This window comes from Macadamia integrifolia, chromosome 2, assembly GCF_013358625.1.
Source record: "Macadamia integrifolia cultivar HAES 741 chromosome 2, SCU_Mint_v3, whole genome shotgun sequence".
NCBI classification, from domain to species: domain Eukaryota; kingdom Viridiplantae; phylum Streptophyta; class Magnoliopsida; order Proteales; family Proteaceae; genus Macadamia; species Macadamia integrifolia.
This window is the reverse complement of record NC_056558.1, coordinates 26,798,531-26,816,984: the sequence shown is the minus strand read 5'-3', so window position 1 is coordinate 26,816,984 and position 18,454 is coordinate 26,798,531. Positions and strand designations below refer to the sequence as shown.

At 37.4% G+C, this 18,454-nt stretch overlaps 1 protein-coding gene across 1 annotated transcript; it reads left to right on the top strand.

Moving 5' to 3' along the window:
- Positions 1–1,221: 1,221 nt before the first annotated feature.
- On the top strand, positions 1,222–8,424 carry LOC122071248 (the record flags this gene model as incomplete). Its single annotated transcript, XM_042635573.1, is given in 3 exon segments — positions 1,222–1,574; positions 2,509–2,881; positions 8,097–8,424. Coding segments are annotated over 3 exon segments (771 nt in total), but the record flags the coding sequence as incomplete, so codon positions are not given.
- Between the last annotated feature and the right edge of the window lie 10,030 nt (positions 8,425–18,454).

Below are 18,454 nucleotides of genomic sequence, written 5' to 3'. Positions count from 1 at the left end.
GCTAAGAAACTGTGTTTCTCCCGACTATACCTCCCAGCCCATATTTGCAGTGTTTCGAGTTTCACTTGATTCTGTGTGGATGTGACTACTTGTAACCTAATCTTTCTTCTATTTTTGTCTTCTCCAGACCCTTATTGTGGTAGACAAATATAAAGAAGCCTCAATACCCACCCAAGGGATCTTTTTTGGGCATCAGGGTTGAAATATCGCTTGCACTAAATTAGCTTTGATCAGATGATTTTGAGCCATCCTCATGAGATATGAAAGTAATGTCATTGAGAACTAGGACGGTTTGAAAAAATAAAAAATAAAGGATGCTAGGTAAGTTATGCCATAGTAAATGAATTGGGTGAAGATATAGTAGTTAAAACAGTTGAACCTGGAAATTTAGGTGTATGGTGATTAAAACCGAAGGGGCTGCTCAAAACAAAATATTATGGCTGGTCGATATTATTTTTCTCTTGAATACTTGAAATTGGGAGAAGTGAGAAAACACATGCACAGCTTATGGTTGACAAGATGTATAGTTCTGAATAGATTTGGATAGTAAATCAGGATTTTGTGTGGCGAACCACATTTATTTAGGATAAGGCTCGGTTGAGTTGATGGTTTGACTACTGCACATATTAAACAGTGCAATCTTCTTGGAGTTTTATTTTTATGTGAAGGGATAGTTGCAACTTTGAACATAGTGCTTCTAATTGTGTTACTATATCATTTTTCGTGCGATATCTTGCTTGAATATGGGTTTTTTCCTGGTAGCAGGAACATGTGAACTGTTCATTTACTCTCTAATTCATCTTTGTAATCATTTGTTTTCTTGTACCCAAAATTAAATTATCTATTTCTTTCTCTTTCTACTGTCCAGTTCTGCGGATGGAACAAGATATTGAGAAATTTATCCGTGATCCTACAAAACAGCAAATGGAGTTCCAACAGCTGCCCACTTCCTATTTGCGCTTGGCAGCACATCGGGTGGCTCAGCATTACTATCTGCAGTCTATGGTTATATTAGACAACAATTTACCCGATGGCTCCGGTTCCAGAATTGTTGTCTGCAAAACTTCTGAATTCCGACTTCCTCCAATTCGCCTGGCAGACATTCCCATAAGCTTACCACAAGAAGACATCAATAATGTTTTCAAGGTTGCGATCAAACAGAGACCGCAGAAGCGAATACAGGCAGACAACAGTGCAGATACTCACTCATCTAAGGCAAGTCACTCAAAAAGTGTGGAGGAACGAAAAGAGGAATATAACAGAGCTCGTGCCCGGATATTTAGTTCTAACAGTAGTGGAGGCACTGTTGGAAAACCAGAAGGTGAGCCCACATTGCAGGATAGTTTTCAATCCTGCTTCTTGGGGTCAACTGGAGAAGAGAAATTTGTTGCTGAAGGCCCTGAGTCCAACCTTATTAGGAGTGTCAGTGATTCTTCTATGGTTTGCAGTAGATCAGGTAGAAGTAGGACAGAGAAGGAGCCACTTAGTAGATACAAGGCTAACAACAGGGTGGCAATTTTTCGGGATCGTGAGATTGAACGGAAGGATCCTGACTATGACCGGAGCTATGATCGGTATGTTGCTGTTCATCATTTTTCATATCTTGTTACCCTTTTTCTCTCTCTAAAACAGATATTTCCCCTTTTCAGAATTTAATTTCTTCCTTAGATCCTTTGCTAAGATTTCTTGATTATTTTCTGGAGGTAAGAAAATCCTGTTTTCCCCTAAATGTGTTTGAATGAGCTAGTCTTTCCAGGGTTGGGAAATAAGATTTATTGTTTCTACAATATGATATTATCCATCACACTAGCTGGGTCTTTTAAAGTTGAGAATTGACTAGATACCGATCTAGTTTATACAAGCCTTCTAAAATTCTGGATGTATGCTGTATTGTCTAATAATCCAAAGGGGAAATGAACGCTCCCTGGTTGCACGGCCCCTGCGACCAGACGCAGAGGGCAGCAAAATCATGCCCCCACACCTCTGAAACCCAAAAAACCCATCCCTATTGATGCTTATGTGTGCCCTCTCAATGGCCCCTGTGCCAGCGTAGGGGCCACACAGCCAGGGAATGTTCTTTTCTCCTAGTCCAAATGTTCAAAATAATTTGGATGGTTCATGGTTGAATTTTGGCCTTCAGGATCTCCTGGCCTTTTGTGGTCCACTCAGATATCCTAGGAGGGAAAGGTTGAATGATGGTTCTTCAAACCCTGGATGTCTTTTTTGCTTTCTATAAAGGAGCCTGCTGAATACAGCTTCGGGACATTCTGGTGCTAGTATTGCTATTCGTGATGCTCATCCCTGTTGAAATATGTCTCACAAGGACAAAAAAATTTCCAGAACTCGTAGAAATTTGTGATATTTGATCTCATTTAGTTTATAATACGGTAAGCATAGATCTCTGGTGGGGATTGAGAAACCATTCATATTGCTACTGTCTAAAAAATTCTGGAACATTATTTGCTTTTTGTATAGTTAACAATAATATTGACACTGATATATTTTCAGGTATGTGCAAAGATTTGACCCAGGGTTCGGTTTCAATGGAGGACCATATCCCATGCAGCCCATGTATACCCCTGCACTGAACTACAACACCGAATTCCCTCAGCTTGGATCAGTTCATAGGCCTCAGATTTCTATGGATCACCAGCCTCAGCCAATTCCTCAACACCTCCGTGGACCGTCATGGGCTGCTGCATCAAACTCTGCAGGAATTGGTTATTGTCCTCCAGAGACCATGATGCCCCCTTTCAATCCGAATCATGTTAGTGTGCATTCAACCTCTGCTATCTATCTGCGTTCCTCTCAGTATCCTTGCCCGCGCCCTGCGATGCCATTTGTCCATCCTCACGAACATGTGCACCAACCTTTTGCTCAGGTAAGCGCATTGGACCTTTGTTCTTGTTCTTTTAGCTATGTGGAGTAATGATAGCCAGCATAGAATATATAGCACCTGATGTAGTAGGATATTGATTGGGTAAAATCTACAGTAGCATTGTCCATTAGTGGTCCATACTATAGGGTATGTGTTTGATTCTTGTACTCAAAACAGCAACAGTTGGAATCTTATTTATTATTATTATTATTATTATTTTGGCAATAGATAGCCTGAATTGGATTTGTTTGGGAGCTCAAGGCCACAGGACCTATATATGGGTCTCGGATCCCATATCTCATGGCTTGTCCTAAGTTCAAAATTGAGGACAGTTAAATATGTTCCTCCTTGTACCCACCCCCAACACCAAAAAAAAGTCTCCTTAAGGATTGGTTACCTCTAACCACTAGGTATGCTTTACTCATTTAATGATTTTATCCCCTCAACAAGCCCCTAAAGAACAAAAGGGTGAATTCAAATAAGTTTAAGTGAAATTAGAAAACTGACGTATCTGTTTAACTTCTTCACTAATTGTATTTCTTGACACATAAATGAGTTTGCCACTCCTTAGAACACGACAGTAGAAACATGGCAACTCATGGGATTGTGCCATGCATGTTTCATAGATCCTATGTTCCATACCCCAAGGTGTTGTGTTCTTCCACTCTTTTTGCCAAACTTTGTAGGTATGCCATGTGAACAGAAGATTTTTCTTGTGATCTGTGGACACTGTTTCAAGTGCCTGGTGTAGCCATGGACACAAGAGTGTCAGACATAGCAACACCTCAAAATCCAGAAATGGCTGCATGCCATTGTTAATTGATTGATCAGTTATGCTTGACTCATAATATAGATGTCAAGGTATACGCCAAGGTGCCACTCCAAGCGGTTTGCCTGGGGCCTAAGCGACTGTCGCCTTATATTTTTACATTTAGTAATATCATATAGATAAATAGCTCATGTTTGAATCCAATAAAAATAGCTTAAAAATCAAATTCCAAAAGGAGAAAATGTCAACCCCCAGTCCAAGAACAAAAACTGGATTTTTGGTTGTAGGGGCGATTTTCAACTTTCAAATTTTGGGGTTTTTTTTAATTATAAAAAAATTATAAATCTTATGATGGTAAAATATTGCTAAAAATCGAAAGTTTGGTAAAATAATCTTTTGTTTTGATTCCATAAGACTATTTTCATTCAGATGATTTTAACAACATTCACATATTTTAAAATAAGTTTGACCGGAATATAACTTTGTCATTACAACTCAGATTTTAGTCATCTTAGACTTGTTGAAAAGCTAGTGTTATGCTATACCTAAGACAAAAAGTCTCTTGTAAAAATAAAATCATTTGACTAGCGAAACTTATTATAGAACAAGAGAATTTCTATAAATGTGGATTTTTTATGACTTAATATTGATTTTTAATGACTTGATGTGGCTTAATGTTAATTTTGTATGATTTAATGTGGCTTAATGTTGATTTTTGATGATACAAGGTGTATGTAGCATACTAAATAATGTCAGAAAGAGAGGAGGCAAAATAAAAAATAACACTTGGTCGCCTTAGCGCCTTGTTCACCTTAAGGTGGGTGATTTGTCGCCTAAACACTTAGGCAGTCCTCCAACGTCTTGGTTCGCCTTGGCACTGTGAAAACTATAGTTGTAATCATCTCCAGATTGGGTGATTCAAGTTCTATGTTGAAAGTGAAAAAGTACCCCTATATTCGGGCTGATATTAGATTATGGAAGAGAACTTTCTATTCTTAATGTAGGACTAGGTTTGACAAGCCAAACTAGACCCAAACAACAGGATCTTGTAAACCAAAGAACAACCAATGATCACCCAACAGTAGACGGTAAGCAACAATTCAGAAATAATAGCTAAACAGTCCTTGTCAACCAACAGTTAAAGCACAGAATTTTGGAATTTCAGAAAGCAGACCTTGCACCAACAAATAGAATATCCAACAACAGAATAGAGTATGGAATAAGGTATGATCAGAATCAAAACATCACAGGAATAGATAAACCAAATCAGAACTCGATTCTGGATAGCATGTTCTGAGATCTGGCAATCAATCCTAACAACTTCAGAAACTTCAATAGCAAATGTTTAAGGAACAAGTAAACAAATCTAAATACTGATTAGAAGGTCTAATCCATCGGGAAAATATAGGCAGAAATCAACATCAACAGGCATCAGAGATTAGACAACAAATTCTGCGCAGAATCCAATGTTGGCCAGGACGGCAGTTTACTACACAGGAGCTGAACCAATGGTCTGATCTGCCTCAAAACTGGATCGAGTCCTCTTCTGAATGGTCCTAACAATCGACCAAAATCTCAAGGCCATTGGGTAGCCAGAACTCCAAAACATACTAGGCCGACAGAATAGAAAAACAGAGACCTTAACCCAAAAATTTCTACATAAAAAGTTCAAATTACTTAGCTGTTCTACTGAAGAAGAGAACCCAATAAAGAAAACCGAAGACAATAACAACCCATTCGGACTACTTGCCGCAGAGTGTCAACTGGATCAAACATCAGTCCCTAGGCCTTGATCAAACATAAGGAGCAGCCATGGAAGCCAGCGGCAGCAGCAAACAAGAGTTTTTTTTTTTTTGTCAAACATAAATCGTGGGCATCAGTAGCAGCCCTTCTTTATTTATAATGATGGGGGGGGGGTGTAGTAGTGTTTACAAAATAGAAGCTCAAAAGCTTCTAAATGTTGACTTACTAAACTACTAACATATAGTTACTAAAATTGGAAAGTAACCTGGGAAATAAAACAACTGGAATTAGAAACTAACTTATGAATGAAAATTAGAAACTAACTAGGTACTGAAAGTAGAAACTAATTAACCCCATCAAAACCCAACTAAAAAGGAAACCAATGAAAAAGGGAAACTAACTAGTAATCCCGTACTCAATCTTAGAGCCTCCCTTTTAGACCCATAAAAGTGGCCCAATATAGTCCAAACCACATGGACTGAAGGCCCAACACATATACAACTCAACCCTAGGCTTATTCCTAATAAAACAAACCTATTTTGGTTATTGATCTGCATCAATTCTCTTTCCTTTCATTATGTTGCATCAACATTCTGTATTACATATGTTAAATTGTAAGTTGATTAACAAGTAAAACTGAAGGCAAAGCTTACAAGTATATATATTTAGGTGTTAGGTGTATTATAATGCATATTAGTAAATCACACCAAGGGAACCTTTTGTAGTCAACTGAAGGGAAAATCAACAAGAAATATCGGATAGAAACAAAACATCAGAAATAGCTCCACACGCTAAATTACAAGCAGAAGACAGAATTGTCTGGTTGTGTTCATACTAGTGTTTGACAAAGCACATGTGGACATCGAGAAATCTACAAGCAGAAATGCTCAACAAATCATAGGATTTTTCTAGCGAGAAGGGTGGTAGTCCACCTGCCAAAGAGCTATTGAATCCAGAATTTGGATGATTTGGAGAAGTATAACTTATTCTTTTCCCTTAATTGATATCGGACTCTTTTGGTAGCATTTTCCACCTTATTTATCCTCTTTTTCTGTTTGTCTTGTAATTTCTTTCTCTTTGATTTGTGATTATCTGCACCCTCATCAGCAGCAATCTGAAGCAAGTTTTGGATTAGCCCGGCCCCGTTGAGGGGGCTTGGGCCATGCCTGTGCCCTGCTAGTATAAACTGGGGCTTGAATTGTGGAAGCATGCAGCTGTGGCGATTGTGATTATCTCAACTGGCAGAGGTACAGGCATAAGAAGCCGAGGTTGACTGGAGTGTGCGTCACACCCTTCGAAACACTTGTTCCATTCCTCGAGCCTCGGTTCCCATGGATGCTTCTTGCATCTTTGATTAAGAAGCCCTTAATATAGGCAGTACTGTAGAATTGGATAAGCTTCCAGGAAGCCCTGCTGTGAAAACATGACGGTGGTGATAGTGATGACGACAAGTCAACAATGAATGGAAGACAAGTAGAGAAGCACCCAGAGTTGGGATGCGAATACTTTCAAGGATGGAGGTTTGTTACTGTAATCATTTTCTTCCTCTTTTGTTTGAATATTTTTAGTAGTAATGTGGTTGATCATTCAATTAACCTTGTCAGAAACCTAAACGAGTGCGACCTTCTGCATGTTTTCCTTGGTAGGATTTTTTAATTCCTTGTTGACATGCTCTAACAACCTTGGGAGATTGAAAAAAAATTAATATAAGCACACACCTGAACAGGGGTTCCAGCTACTAATGGCAACTGCTAAACTGCCGATAGTAACTTGTACACCTGAGTGTTTTCCTTCCGTTACATTCAAACTTCAAGAATCACCGAGGCAGCATATTTTAGAGATGGACAATAATTCCATTTGAAATGTAGGCTCTGAATTGTATCAGTGCATTATTTGTACGAGAATTACTTTGCAATTTGTATTATTTCCATATGCAAATTTCATATGCATGCTTTGTTTGGATGCATGGGGAATTAGAGGAAAGGGAAGTGAAAATTTTCAATCATAAAACAGTAATTTTAATAGAATTTGATTTCATATGCATGCTTTGTTTGGTTTTTAAATTTCACTTTACTTTGCATTCATATCCTTTTTTGGTTTATTTCAAATCCTCAAAAAAAAAAAAAAAAAAAAGAAAAAATATATATATATATATATCCTTTTAGTTTGAAAAGTAAAATAAGAATTGCATATAAAATGTGTTATTATTAAATATGATTATAAATTTGTTTATTTAATCACATGGGTAATGATTACAGAAGTTCTGTTTTTAGATTTGAAATTTTCATTTCGCTTCCCTTCAATTTCCCTTGCAATGAAACATTGACTAAGGTTTGCTGAAGTTTCCTTTCATATTCATCTCTCTAGGGTTGTTTGTATAGTGAATCCTTGCCTTAAAGTGAAAAGTAAAATAAGAAAATGTTACTGAAGCTTGGGGCTTTGTTTGCTCAAATACAAAAGCCATCCTGTATGGATCTCACATCAGCCACGTAGGAAATCAATCCAACATAGCCTTCCGTTGTTCACATAAAAATTTCCCTAAAGAGCTGCCTACATGGTGAAAGGAAGGTTTATAAGTCTGAAAAAGTTTTCTACGATTTTGTATGCGGGAGTCACTGATAAGACCAATTTTATCTCCGCTTGGGGTTATTGCTTAATTGATGAAAATAATGTTGTTTTATTTAAAACTGATTTTTTTTATGACAGGAAGCACTAATGAAGCATACTTTCAAGGGCTACTCATGGGAGTGAAGCATGCACAGGCTGTGGGATGGACCCATGGGGAAATTTGGAATGATTTTGATGATTTAGGACTACTTTTTACTAACAATAGGAAGTGCATTTAACCTCTAAGAGAAATTCCTCTCTTTCTTTTTTTTATTTTGCCAAACTTACTTTTTATCTAAAATCCACTAATGATGTAATGAAACTCCTAAAACGTTTAGCTTTTTGGGTTCTCACTGAGAGAACTTCTCTTTCTTATCCTCATTCCTATAATGATGTAAATTCAATGCTTTATGAATTTTATTTTTCTTCTGAAAAGAAAAAATCTGTTCTCATGTCAAATTCTTCTTAAAGGAGTTGCCAACATGGTGAAGGAAATCTATAAAAATCTATGAAACCAAATATGTGGCAGGAAATATCAATTTACATCCCGACTCATGGAAACGGATAATTGAAAATCCGAATTCGATTTTCATCTCTATTCATTTAAGGGTATTCATATGTGGCAGAAGATATTTGGATCTGAATTTGGATAATGTGGAAAATAATTATCTGGATCAATTAAATATACAACAAATAATAAAAAAATAAGTAGTTAATATTGATCTTGAGGTTTCTTGAAGATTCAACAAGTTCCAAAGAATGAGGAGAAGAGCTAAGACAATTGAGAGACATAGATTGAGAGTGAATTGTATTTATTGGGTGAAGGAAGGGCCGGGTTACACAATTTAGGGATGTAAACAGATAGTTGAAAATCTAAATTCGACTTACATCCATATCAGTTTAGGGATATCAATATCCGGATAGGAAATATTCAGGTCTGATCATATTTGATCCGTATACGATCTATCGACATCTCTAAGCTTAGGAGGAAAAGATTGTCGGTCTATTTCTTACCATGCATCGTCTCTCCAAGTTTGCATGAGAGTAACTATCTCCTGGGCCAAGAAGATGATCTAGATTTTTACTATCACATGTCAGTATACCTTTAAAGTGCGTGAGTTTCTCAGGTTTTCCTACCTATATATTCAGCGATTAACCAAAAGTGGGTGAGTTTTTATTGTTTCCTACTTGAATCTTCAACGGTTAAAATATAGAGGCCCATTTGATTTTGTTTCTAAAAACATGTTTTTCCATTTTTCAGCGCTCAGAAACGGAAAAACACCTTAAAAACCGTCTGATTTTTTTGTTTCATCTCACTTGTTTTTCAAAATATAAATAGAAATAGAAATTTATGCCTAGTTTTGTGTCTAGAAACATGAATGGAAACAAGTCAAACTTATTTTCTGTTTCTAGAAACATAAAAAAATTGTGAAAAATTCGATATTTCACTTGACCTACCCCAACCCCAACACATTGTTAAAACTTCTCGCTATTCAGAAACGGCAATTCCAACCTGGTCATGCGGAACTCATAGTTCCAAACTTTCTTCATCCTTCTGAAGCACATCTCCACGAAGTATACTTGTAATTCCAACGTCATGCCTTCACTCGTTAGCTGCATACTTGCAATGTCGTGCCTTCACTCATGTCTTGAACCTGACTACACTGTTGAAAGCGTTTATGCAAATAGAAAAATCAAACACCTTCTTGCAATTCCAAAAATTGTTTCTTGTCATAGAAATGGAAAAAACTATTCCCATTGTTTCTGTATCTAGAAACAGTAGAAACAAAATCAAACGGGCCCAAAAGCTTTGTAGGGCAACATTTAAGTTTTGAAAAACTGGTTTTGAGTCAAAAAAAAAATTCTATAGTTTCTTAACCTTTAGATTAATTATGCACCAACAAGTGTTGTATGGTAAACATGGGGGAAAATTTTTTTTATGCTATTACATCGAAACAGAAACATGTACAGAATGTCATATTAACAAAAAAAATATCTCTTTTATTTTTATCAAATTACATAAAATGGAGGCGATGGCAATAAAGTGTTGGTAGTGGTGGCCGTGGGGGGTGGGGGTGGAGGTGGAGGTGGAGGTGGTGGTAGCAAGAAAGTGGATCGGGCTCGTCTCCAACGACTGACATTCCAATGAGTGTCCAACGATTTTTCCAAATGCGACGCGTGTTCTATACTAAATCCAACAACCGACATTTCATTCAACCCGAGCGACAATCAGAGTCATTTGCCAAGCGTCATTGCCCGACTTATGGGGCTTGAAGCTCTCCCTGGTTCCGCTGGAGAAACTCCTAGCAAAGCTAAGTTGCAGAGGTCTGCATCCGAGTCTAGGTCCAGGGATTTGTTTCATCATCGATACATCGACGGGAACAATTACCAGTAGAAGCAGCAGCCCTTCTAGCTAAACTCTGGAAGCAACGCCAAAAGAGATAATGCAGCTCATGAAGATAATAAAACGAATTTGTTTTTCTGAACACCGGATTCCGTTGACTTCTGCATCAGGAAACGGAAAACCGACCCAACGAAACCTCCAAGTGGAGGTTTGTCTGCTTCGCCATGGAAGTCACAGCAGCAATGTAAGAGCTTCTTTGATTCATAGGATTTCTTTCCAGAGTCAAAGCAGAGGGGCTCACTTTATGGAGAGATCGAGAAGCGATTAAAGATGAGAGGAATCGATGAACTAGCAAAGAATCTGGAGACTTTGAAGTAGATTGTCACGCTCCGTTCACATAGAACCGGACTGGTGACTGAGTTCCCTCTAGGTAACCCAAAACCACCAGAATCATCTGATACAGTAACCACAACATAAAAAGCCACATGTACATGGAAATATAATAATGTAATTTTAACAGAAGTCTTATCATGTATAGATACCTGTAAATCCCCATATACTCTTGATACCCAAATTGTTATACATAGTATATCTACATGTGGGCTTGTAGGCATGATATTTACACAAGAAATAACAATTTAATTATTGAGAGCACAAAAGGGGAGTGTACCAAAAATTAAAAGGAGAATTGTAAATATAAAATCTACTACTGTTGCCCAGCAACACAGTTCTGGCACTAGCATCAGTCTCCGTTGTCAAATCCTTCTGGGACCCACCAATCCCCCTTTTGAAGTTCATCGGTGGACTCCGGCATAGGTTTCTCTACGAATTATCTTGTAAAATCATCTAAAAAGATGTGTGCACGAGAGGTGAACTCACTAGCTTAGTAAATGGAAAAAGACTCACACAAGAAATTACAATTCAAATGATACTATATGCATATGATTTATTTTAATCATATTCACCTAAGCAATATTTTTAAGTCATAGGTTATGTGCTACTCACAATCACAGTGCACGTATGCCTCAGGTACGAGATGCGTTCCCCATCCTGCGATACGTCCATAGGGTTATCAGAGAATGCCAGCTGTGAGCACTCGAAAAAGTAAATCGTGACCGAACTACAGTAGAAATGTAAATCGTGGCCAAACCACAGCAGAAATGTAAATCGTGGCCGAACCACAATAGAAAATAAAAACAATACAGTTGCTGACTGATGAGCACATTTATGTGTGAAATCTAGGGTAGTAAAACATACATTTTACATATTTAGAATGGAGCTACCTTGGGTTTTACTCTCTTTTTGCAGGTTTTATATTTTCAAGGCCTTAAGGACTATCGGGAGCCATATATTCAATTTTACACGTAAAGAGGTCCTATTTCTTTCCATGGTTGCGAAGAGGACGAAATTCTGAGCAAGATGGACGTGTTCAATTAAAAGTACACATTCGTTTGGTCACCCGTACAAATGATTATTCTTTTTCGGGTCAGAAAAAGAATAATGGATTAGAACTGAACCGAGATGCAGAACCAGCCCGTTTGCAATTGTCCCAGAGGTACAAGGAATACTCCAAATGCCAACAAGGATCGATGGACCACATCTTTAAGTGATTAAAGATTTGTTTTTTGTAACAACAACTACCGAGCTTAGTTGGTGAGCTATGGTGTACAAAATTCTCTTGCTCACCAAGAGGTCTCAAGTTCGAATCTTATGGTTGTTTTTTTTAGAAGATTTTGTTGAAGATTTTCTGCTTTAGAAGCAAGCAAAATCGTGGAAGGGTGCACAAGAAAAAAAGAAAAAAAAAGAAAGCAAAATCGTGGAAGCAAGAAGAGAAGAAAAAAAAAAGGAAAGAGAAAAAAAATGGGAGAACCAAAAATTGTCCAAATCTTCTCTCTCCTCCACATCATCACCAAAGATTGTCCAAATCACAGAAAGGAAGAAAAAAAAAGTCGTCCCTAGGAGAGAGAAAAAAAAAGAAGAAAAATAAATTAGAAGAAAAAGGAAAGAAAATAAGCAAAAAATTTTAGGAAATTTCTCAAAATTTATTTCTCAATTCTCTCTCCTCCATCTTAGCACTTTTGGACTCAAAAGATCTCACAATCAATTGTGGGTTTCTCTCTTTTAGGAAAGAGAAAATTGTTACCCTACCTCTCCATTCCCTATAAATACAACTCATGTAAGAGGAGGAGACACAATTCATTCTTTTTCTAGTTTTTTTTTAGTTGCTCTCTCTCTCCCTCTCTCACTCTTTGGTTTTAGTTCTTCTCTATTTTTGCTTTAATCACTTTTGTAATAGTTTTTTTTTATTTCAATTAATGCAAGTACTCTTTTATTTTTATTCAGTTCTTTTTATGTTTATGATTTATGCAATTGAGTTGTAATTTTTTAAGTTATAGTTCTAGGCTTAGATCTACGTGACAAGATCATGAGCCGTGGAGCAATTTTTTTTTCAAGTTCAAGCATTGATTCAAGTAAGTAGGCTCCTTCAGTAGTCTTCTCTCCCCCCTCTCATTCCTTCTTCTGACTACCCTTTCTTTCTTAATTTAGGATTTTTATTTTCAGTCGTTACATTATTGCTATCCCTCTCCCCCAAGGTTCATGGCTAGTGTATGTGTTGGCTTTGCCCCTCCTAGCCATAGAACCATCAATTTATTGCTTTTATTTTAATTGTCTCCCTTTCCCTACAGCCAAGTAGAGAAACCCTTGTAAGAGTAACTCTCTGGTCAAGTAGGGAAGCTCATATTATGATGCATCCCTCGGGCTAAGTAGAGAAACCTGCTTGTGAGTCTCTCTCTAGCTTTATCCCATTTCTTTTACTTTATTTTTATTTCAGCATTTTTTTCCTTTATTATTATTTTTTTTTAATTGCGTGGGTTGTTTACTTTTAGTTATTTATTTATTTAATTTTAATTGTGTGGCTTGCGTCTTTAAATTCTTAGATGACGAATGGTTAGGACGTTATTTTTAGGACGGTAATTAGAATTAGATCACAACCATTAATCAGTTCACTTTCGCATTATTAAAAGAAATAAAAAATAAGGTGGCTGCTCTCCCTGTGTTCGACCCGTAGCTACACTGATTCGTACGCTTGCGGTTACATTTTAAATCTCAAACAATGGTCATCAATTTGTACTCCTAAAATTGAGGGTGGATTGGGACACAATGCTCTTACCCATAATAGAGTATTACTTTTGAAATTAGGTTGGACATTTATTTCTCAACCTGTCAGTGTCTGGGCTAAAATATTGAAATTCAAATACTATTCATCTACATCCATATTTAATCCCATTCATAAATGGCCCAGCTATCCTTGGATTTGGAATGACATTCATTCATTGCATTTTTCTTTTTGAGAAAAAATCTCTTGGAAAGTGGGCAATGGTGGCACTATTAATATTTGGAGTGATGTTTGATCCCAAAACTAGATATATTTTGAAGGAAAAGTGATTTACTTCTTCATAGGAGTTGGAATCTAACTTTAATCCACAATATATTCCTTAAGCACATAACCAATAACATCTCATCTATGCCGCTAAGCTCCAAGCCCCATGAAGATTTTTTGTTCAACCCTTTCACCAAATTTGGAAATTTTTCCACAAGCTTTGCAGCTTCTTTTCTCTCTTCCTAACCCCTCCACCAAAATCTGGAAGACAATTTGGGGTCTCAACATTCATCTTAAATCAAATACTTTACTGAGAAAGTGCTTAGAGGTGAAATTCTCACTTTATCAAAAATCCAATCCTTCCTACCTTCCCATAGATAATATTGTAAATTGTGTAACTCTCTTGAATTTAATTGGAACCTCTTCATATATTGTAATTTTTCAAAAAGAATTTGGGTTGCTGGCATTAAGGCCTTTCGTACCAAGTTCTTCTTGATTTAGATTTCTATTCTTTGATTGGAAATGTGATTAACGACCTCACCCTTAATAAATTTGACATAAAATGTGTTACACCCGTGTCTTCATTCGGTTAATTTTGAACTTTTGTCAATAGGTGATGCATCCGAGAGTGTCAGCTCTGCTACCTATTAGCTTGCATCAATCTACTGTACAGAATGGAAGAATGACCCTACATGTCATTGCGGACATTGTCAATCATACTGGAAGGGATACGAACCTCTCAAGCCTAGGGGTAAGTGACCAAACATCTTCTCACTTGACCCCTCTTGCATGGTAGGAACATCAATAGCCTAGGTGTGGGCAAAAAAAAGTTGAGAAACAACGAAGTACAACAATTGTATTATCTACTGGTAATACCCATTGGTTGGACAGTGACTTATTGGTGGCCATCAATTGATGGGTCTAGTCGTGCTAAACTATATTTTTGCTCATGGGACCTGTTACATGCGTAGTGGTCTACTCCACTAACACATCTTGTGAGCCCAACATATTGGGTCCCCATGGTTCGACCCTCAAGTTGAACTAGTTTGGCCAAGTCTTAGTAGACAACCAAATTTCTAACCTAAGACTCTTGGCTATATGAACCCTAAGCTCATTTTTTTACCTGAGAAAACGTCGAAGGAAGAGAAAAAATGAGAAAAAGGAGGAAAAGAATGAAGGAGAAGAGGGTCTCCGGCTACCACCTGACCTTTCCGGTTGCTTCCAAAGGTAAGGGAATACATTCCACAACCCCTTTCCTTTTCCATTTTGGGTTTTGGATAAGTAAAGAATCAAAATTTTACCGGGTTGGGGGGGTTGGGGGGTACGTCTTGACCCCGGTGACTTTGGATGACTGGGAATGTGTACATTACATTTCCTCGAGCTCAAAGTGGGTTCTCAAAGCTCCAAGAAATTTTGGCTCAAATATGGGTTTAGGGTTTTGGTCGATGAATTGGCGTAACTCCTAAATGTCCCAATAAAACACAATCAATCAAACTTAAATGGAAGGTAAGAAGACCCTCTACAGACCCTATAGAACAAATCCCGACCCGAGGTGGTAAAGTCCCAAAGTGTTCATAACTTTCTGGGTTTCCCAATCATAGATAGCCATCGGTAGGCACAACTAATTGGTGACACCTACCTGTGAGTTCTCTGATTGAAATTAGCTATTGTCCATATCACCGGTTGATCAACCAGTAGGAATAGACACTTACCGATGACCATCAATCGGTGGTGTTTGAGGCCTAATGGGCCTCTACCCATCTCATTGGTTGCACCCATTGGTAGGACTAACATTTATCGGTGAGTCTTATTCAACTGCCCTTTTGGCAGATTTTGGAGATTTTGAAGGACCTTCTTAGACACATTTTGACATATTTTCATGCTCATTTACCCTTACAACAAAGACAAAGATATTCACATCAGGCGAGGCCTAGCGAGGTTTGATTTGGGCATTCATACTTGAAAAGTTATCTCACCCTGTCGACAGACAAGATGAGTGGTGGTCTAAAGTTAATTTGAAGTGTTTTAAATATAAAATTGATGTATGCTATTGCAAGCATGTGTTTTATGATTTTTATAACATGTATGCTCTATTAAACTGCATAAATTGTGATATGTTGATTGTTATATGTGTATGTGATCCAGTGTGGTCAAGAAGAATTTTTTTACCATGATTGTCATAACGTGGATTGCATCATGCATTTGGGTGTGTCTTAGTCTAGGATTGGATATGGAATGCAGTGTGGCCGACAGGAATTTCGGTATTATATGGACATAATAATTATATGTATACTAGATAAGGTATGGACATGAAATGCAGTGTGACCGAAGGGAATTTCGGTATTGCATATCCATCATAATTGGATCAAAATATATGTATATTATTGTGGTTAGGTGCAATTACTTTGTGCTACGATCCCTTGCCAATAGGGGTGATGTGTTGGATAACCCACCATGATATATTCGATGAACCCTTTTGGATGCCACTTTCGTGATATGATGTGATTTTTATTGAAGACGAAATTTACCTTGGCCTAATCGAGGGGGTTACCAGAGGTTTACTAAGTGATCGAGGGTGCATTTCAAGACCGATAGACTCCTATTCGCGACTAAGGTTTGTATCGCTAGGTGATCGATGGAGATTCCAGAACTAGGGATATTGCCTAATGTGTTATAGTATCATGAACCCGAGTTAGTTGTATGTTAGGTGGTTAATAATAAAATGAATTACATCATCTCGCATCATGGATTATATGTGATTGCTTGCATGAACCTCATCCTTCACTGAGTTAGTCGTAGCTCATACAACATATGTGTTTTTTTTTTAGATGATGATGCAGATATCGTGGTACCCATGAGTAATGACACATTCTCTTCCATGGTTGATTACAGTGGGTACAAGTAAACATCATAGCCCAAGCAGCATGATTCGGACTGTGCATGTCATAAATGTGCCTATACTACTCTATAAGCCGAGGATGACGCTGCCCATTATCATTATTTTTGGATATTTTGATGTCGTTAGTGACTCTTGTGATAAATATGTTATAGTATAAGATTATCATTTTAGTTTCCCTAGTAACAAGTTGATCTTTTGTAATATTATTCTGTTGCAATGATTTTAGTTTGGTTCTGTTTGATGATTGTGATAGTTAAGGTACTATTGCCAGAGATCCTGGTAGAGATATAGAACGGGTAAGCATCATAGTCACACATATGTATCTTAGGGGAGTAAGACGTGACAAAATGCCTTTTAAGTTTTGCTGACATCACAACTTCTTATGGTAGAGTAGGCAAATATTGCATCTTATAGAAAATATAATCTAATCCCCATCATCTCTTGGCCAATATCAATGGAGAAATTGTTTCTTACAACTTCTCCTCAATCTGATAGTCTCCTATCTTATAAGAGTCATATGTGATATCAATCTCTACTATTTTATAGGATTCGATTGCCTTATAGGACTAGTATTGTTGTCTAAGTATACCACATGTGATATTATAGTTTCCTAATGAAACTCTATATCACATGTGATAATATCAAATCCTATTCCATGTAAATATTTTAAAAAAGATGAGTTTCCAATTATGTGGATTCCTATCTAACTATATTGGTTAAGAAATACAATAACATTCAATCTCTCAACATGGTGTCAAAACTCCTAGGGTTATTGCCTATCGATCCTAATATTTTTTTCTCTTCTCATTTTTCCTTCTAATTCCTACCATCACCCTCTGCTACTGTCTTCTTCTTTAGTTGACTTCATTCGCCTCATCATGTCTCGAGAGACGCCTACCATAGAAGATTCCATTGCTGCTCCTTTTGTCACTCGATTGTCTTCTCCGGGTCCAGTGAGCCTCAAACCTAAATCAATCTCTCTTTTTTTGCTTGACTTAAGATGCCTTCTAAAAGCTCCAACGAGCCTCAATTCTAATCGAATTATCTTTTTCTTTTCTTCTCTTCTCATCACATGGCCTTCTTCACAATATAATGGCCAACCTTGTTGCCATTGTTCCCTCCTCTCAATTATCTCTCTAACCCCTTAATCATTTAGGGGCACTTCAATTCCTCTCTCTAAGGCTCTCCTCTAAGAACCATGTCTACTGTAAGACCCATATTGTTCGTATCTTATGTGACAATGACTATATGATTATGTACTAGACGATTAATGCTGCCCACAAGATGCTACTCAAGCTATAGTTTGGTGTGAAAAAAAAACGATTCAATCATGATTTGATTATGTACTCGACGATCACCATTGCCCTCAGGATGCTACTCAAGCTAAAGTTTGGCATAAACAAGATACCTCGATAGTGAATCTCTCCTCAATGTCTCCCTTCAAAATTTGGTTCACAAGCTAGATGCAACAATTTTCTCCATAGACGCAAGTCTCTCTCCGATAAACTCGTTGCAGCTGGTAACCCCTTACATATTGAGGATTTCAACATCCTCATATATCAATGGAGATAATCTAATGAAGGTCCTCAGTAGGGCACAATTTTCTTCTCTTTGAGACAAACTAAGGTTTTGAGTGCTCAAAATCCCACCTTGAAGGGGTATATCAATAGAGATATTCTCTCCTACAATCTCTCCTTAATTTGATCCAAGATATTCTAATGAAGACCCTCAGCAAGGCACAATTTCCTTCTCTCCGAGACAAATTGAGGCTTTGAGCGCTCAAATACCCACCTTGAAGGGATATATCAATGGAAAAATGCTCTCCTACAGTC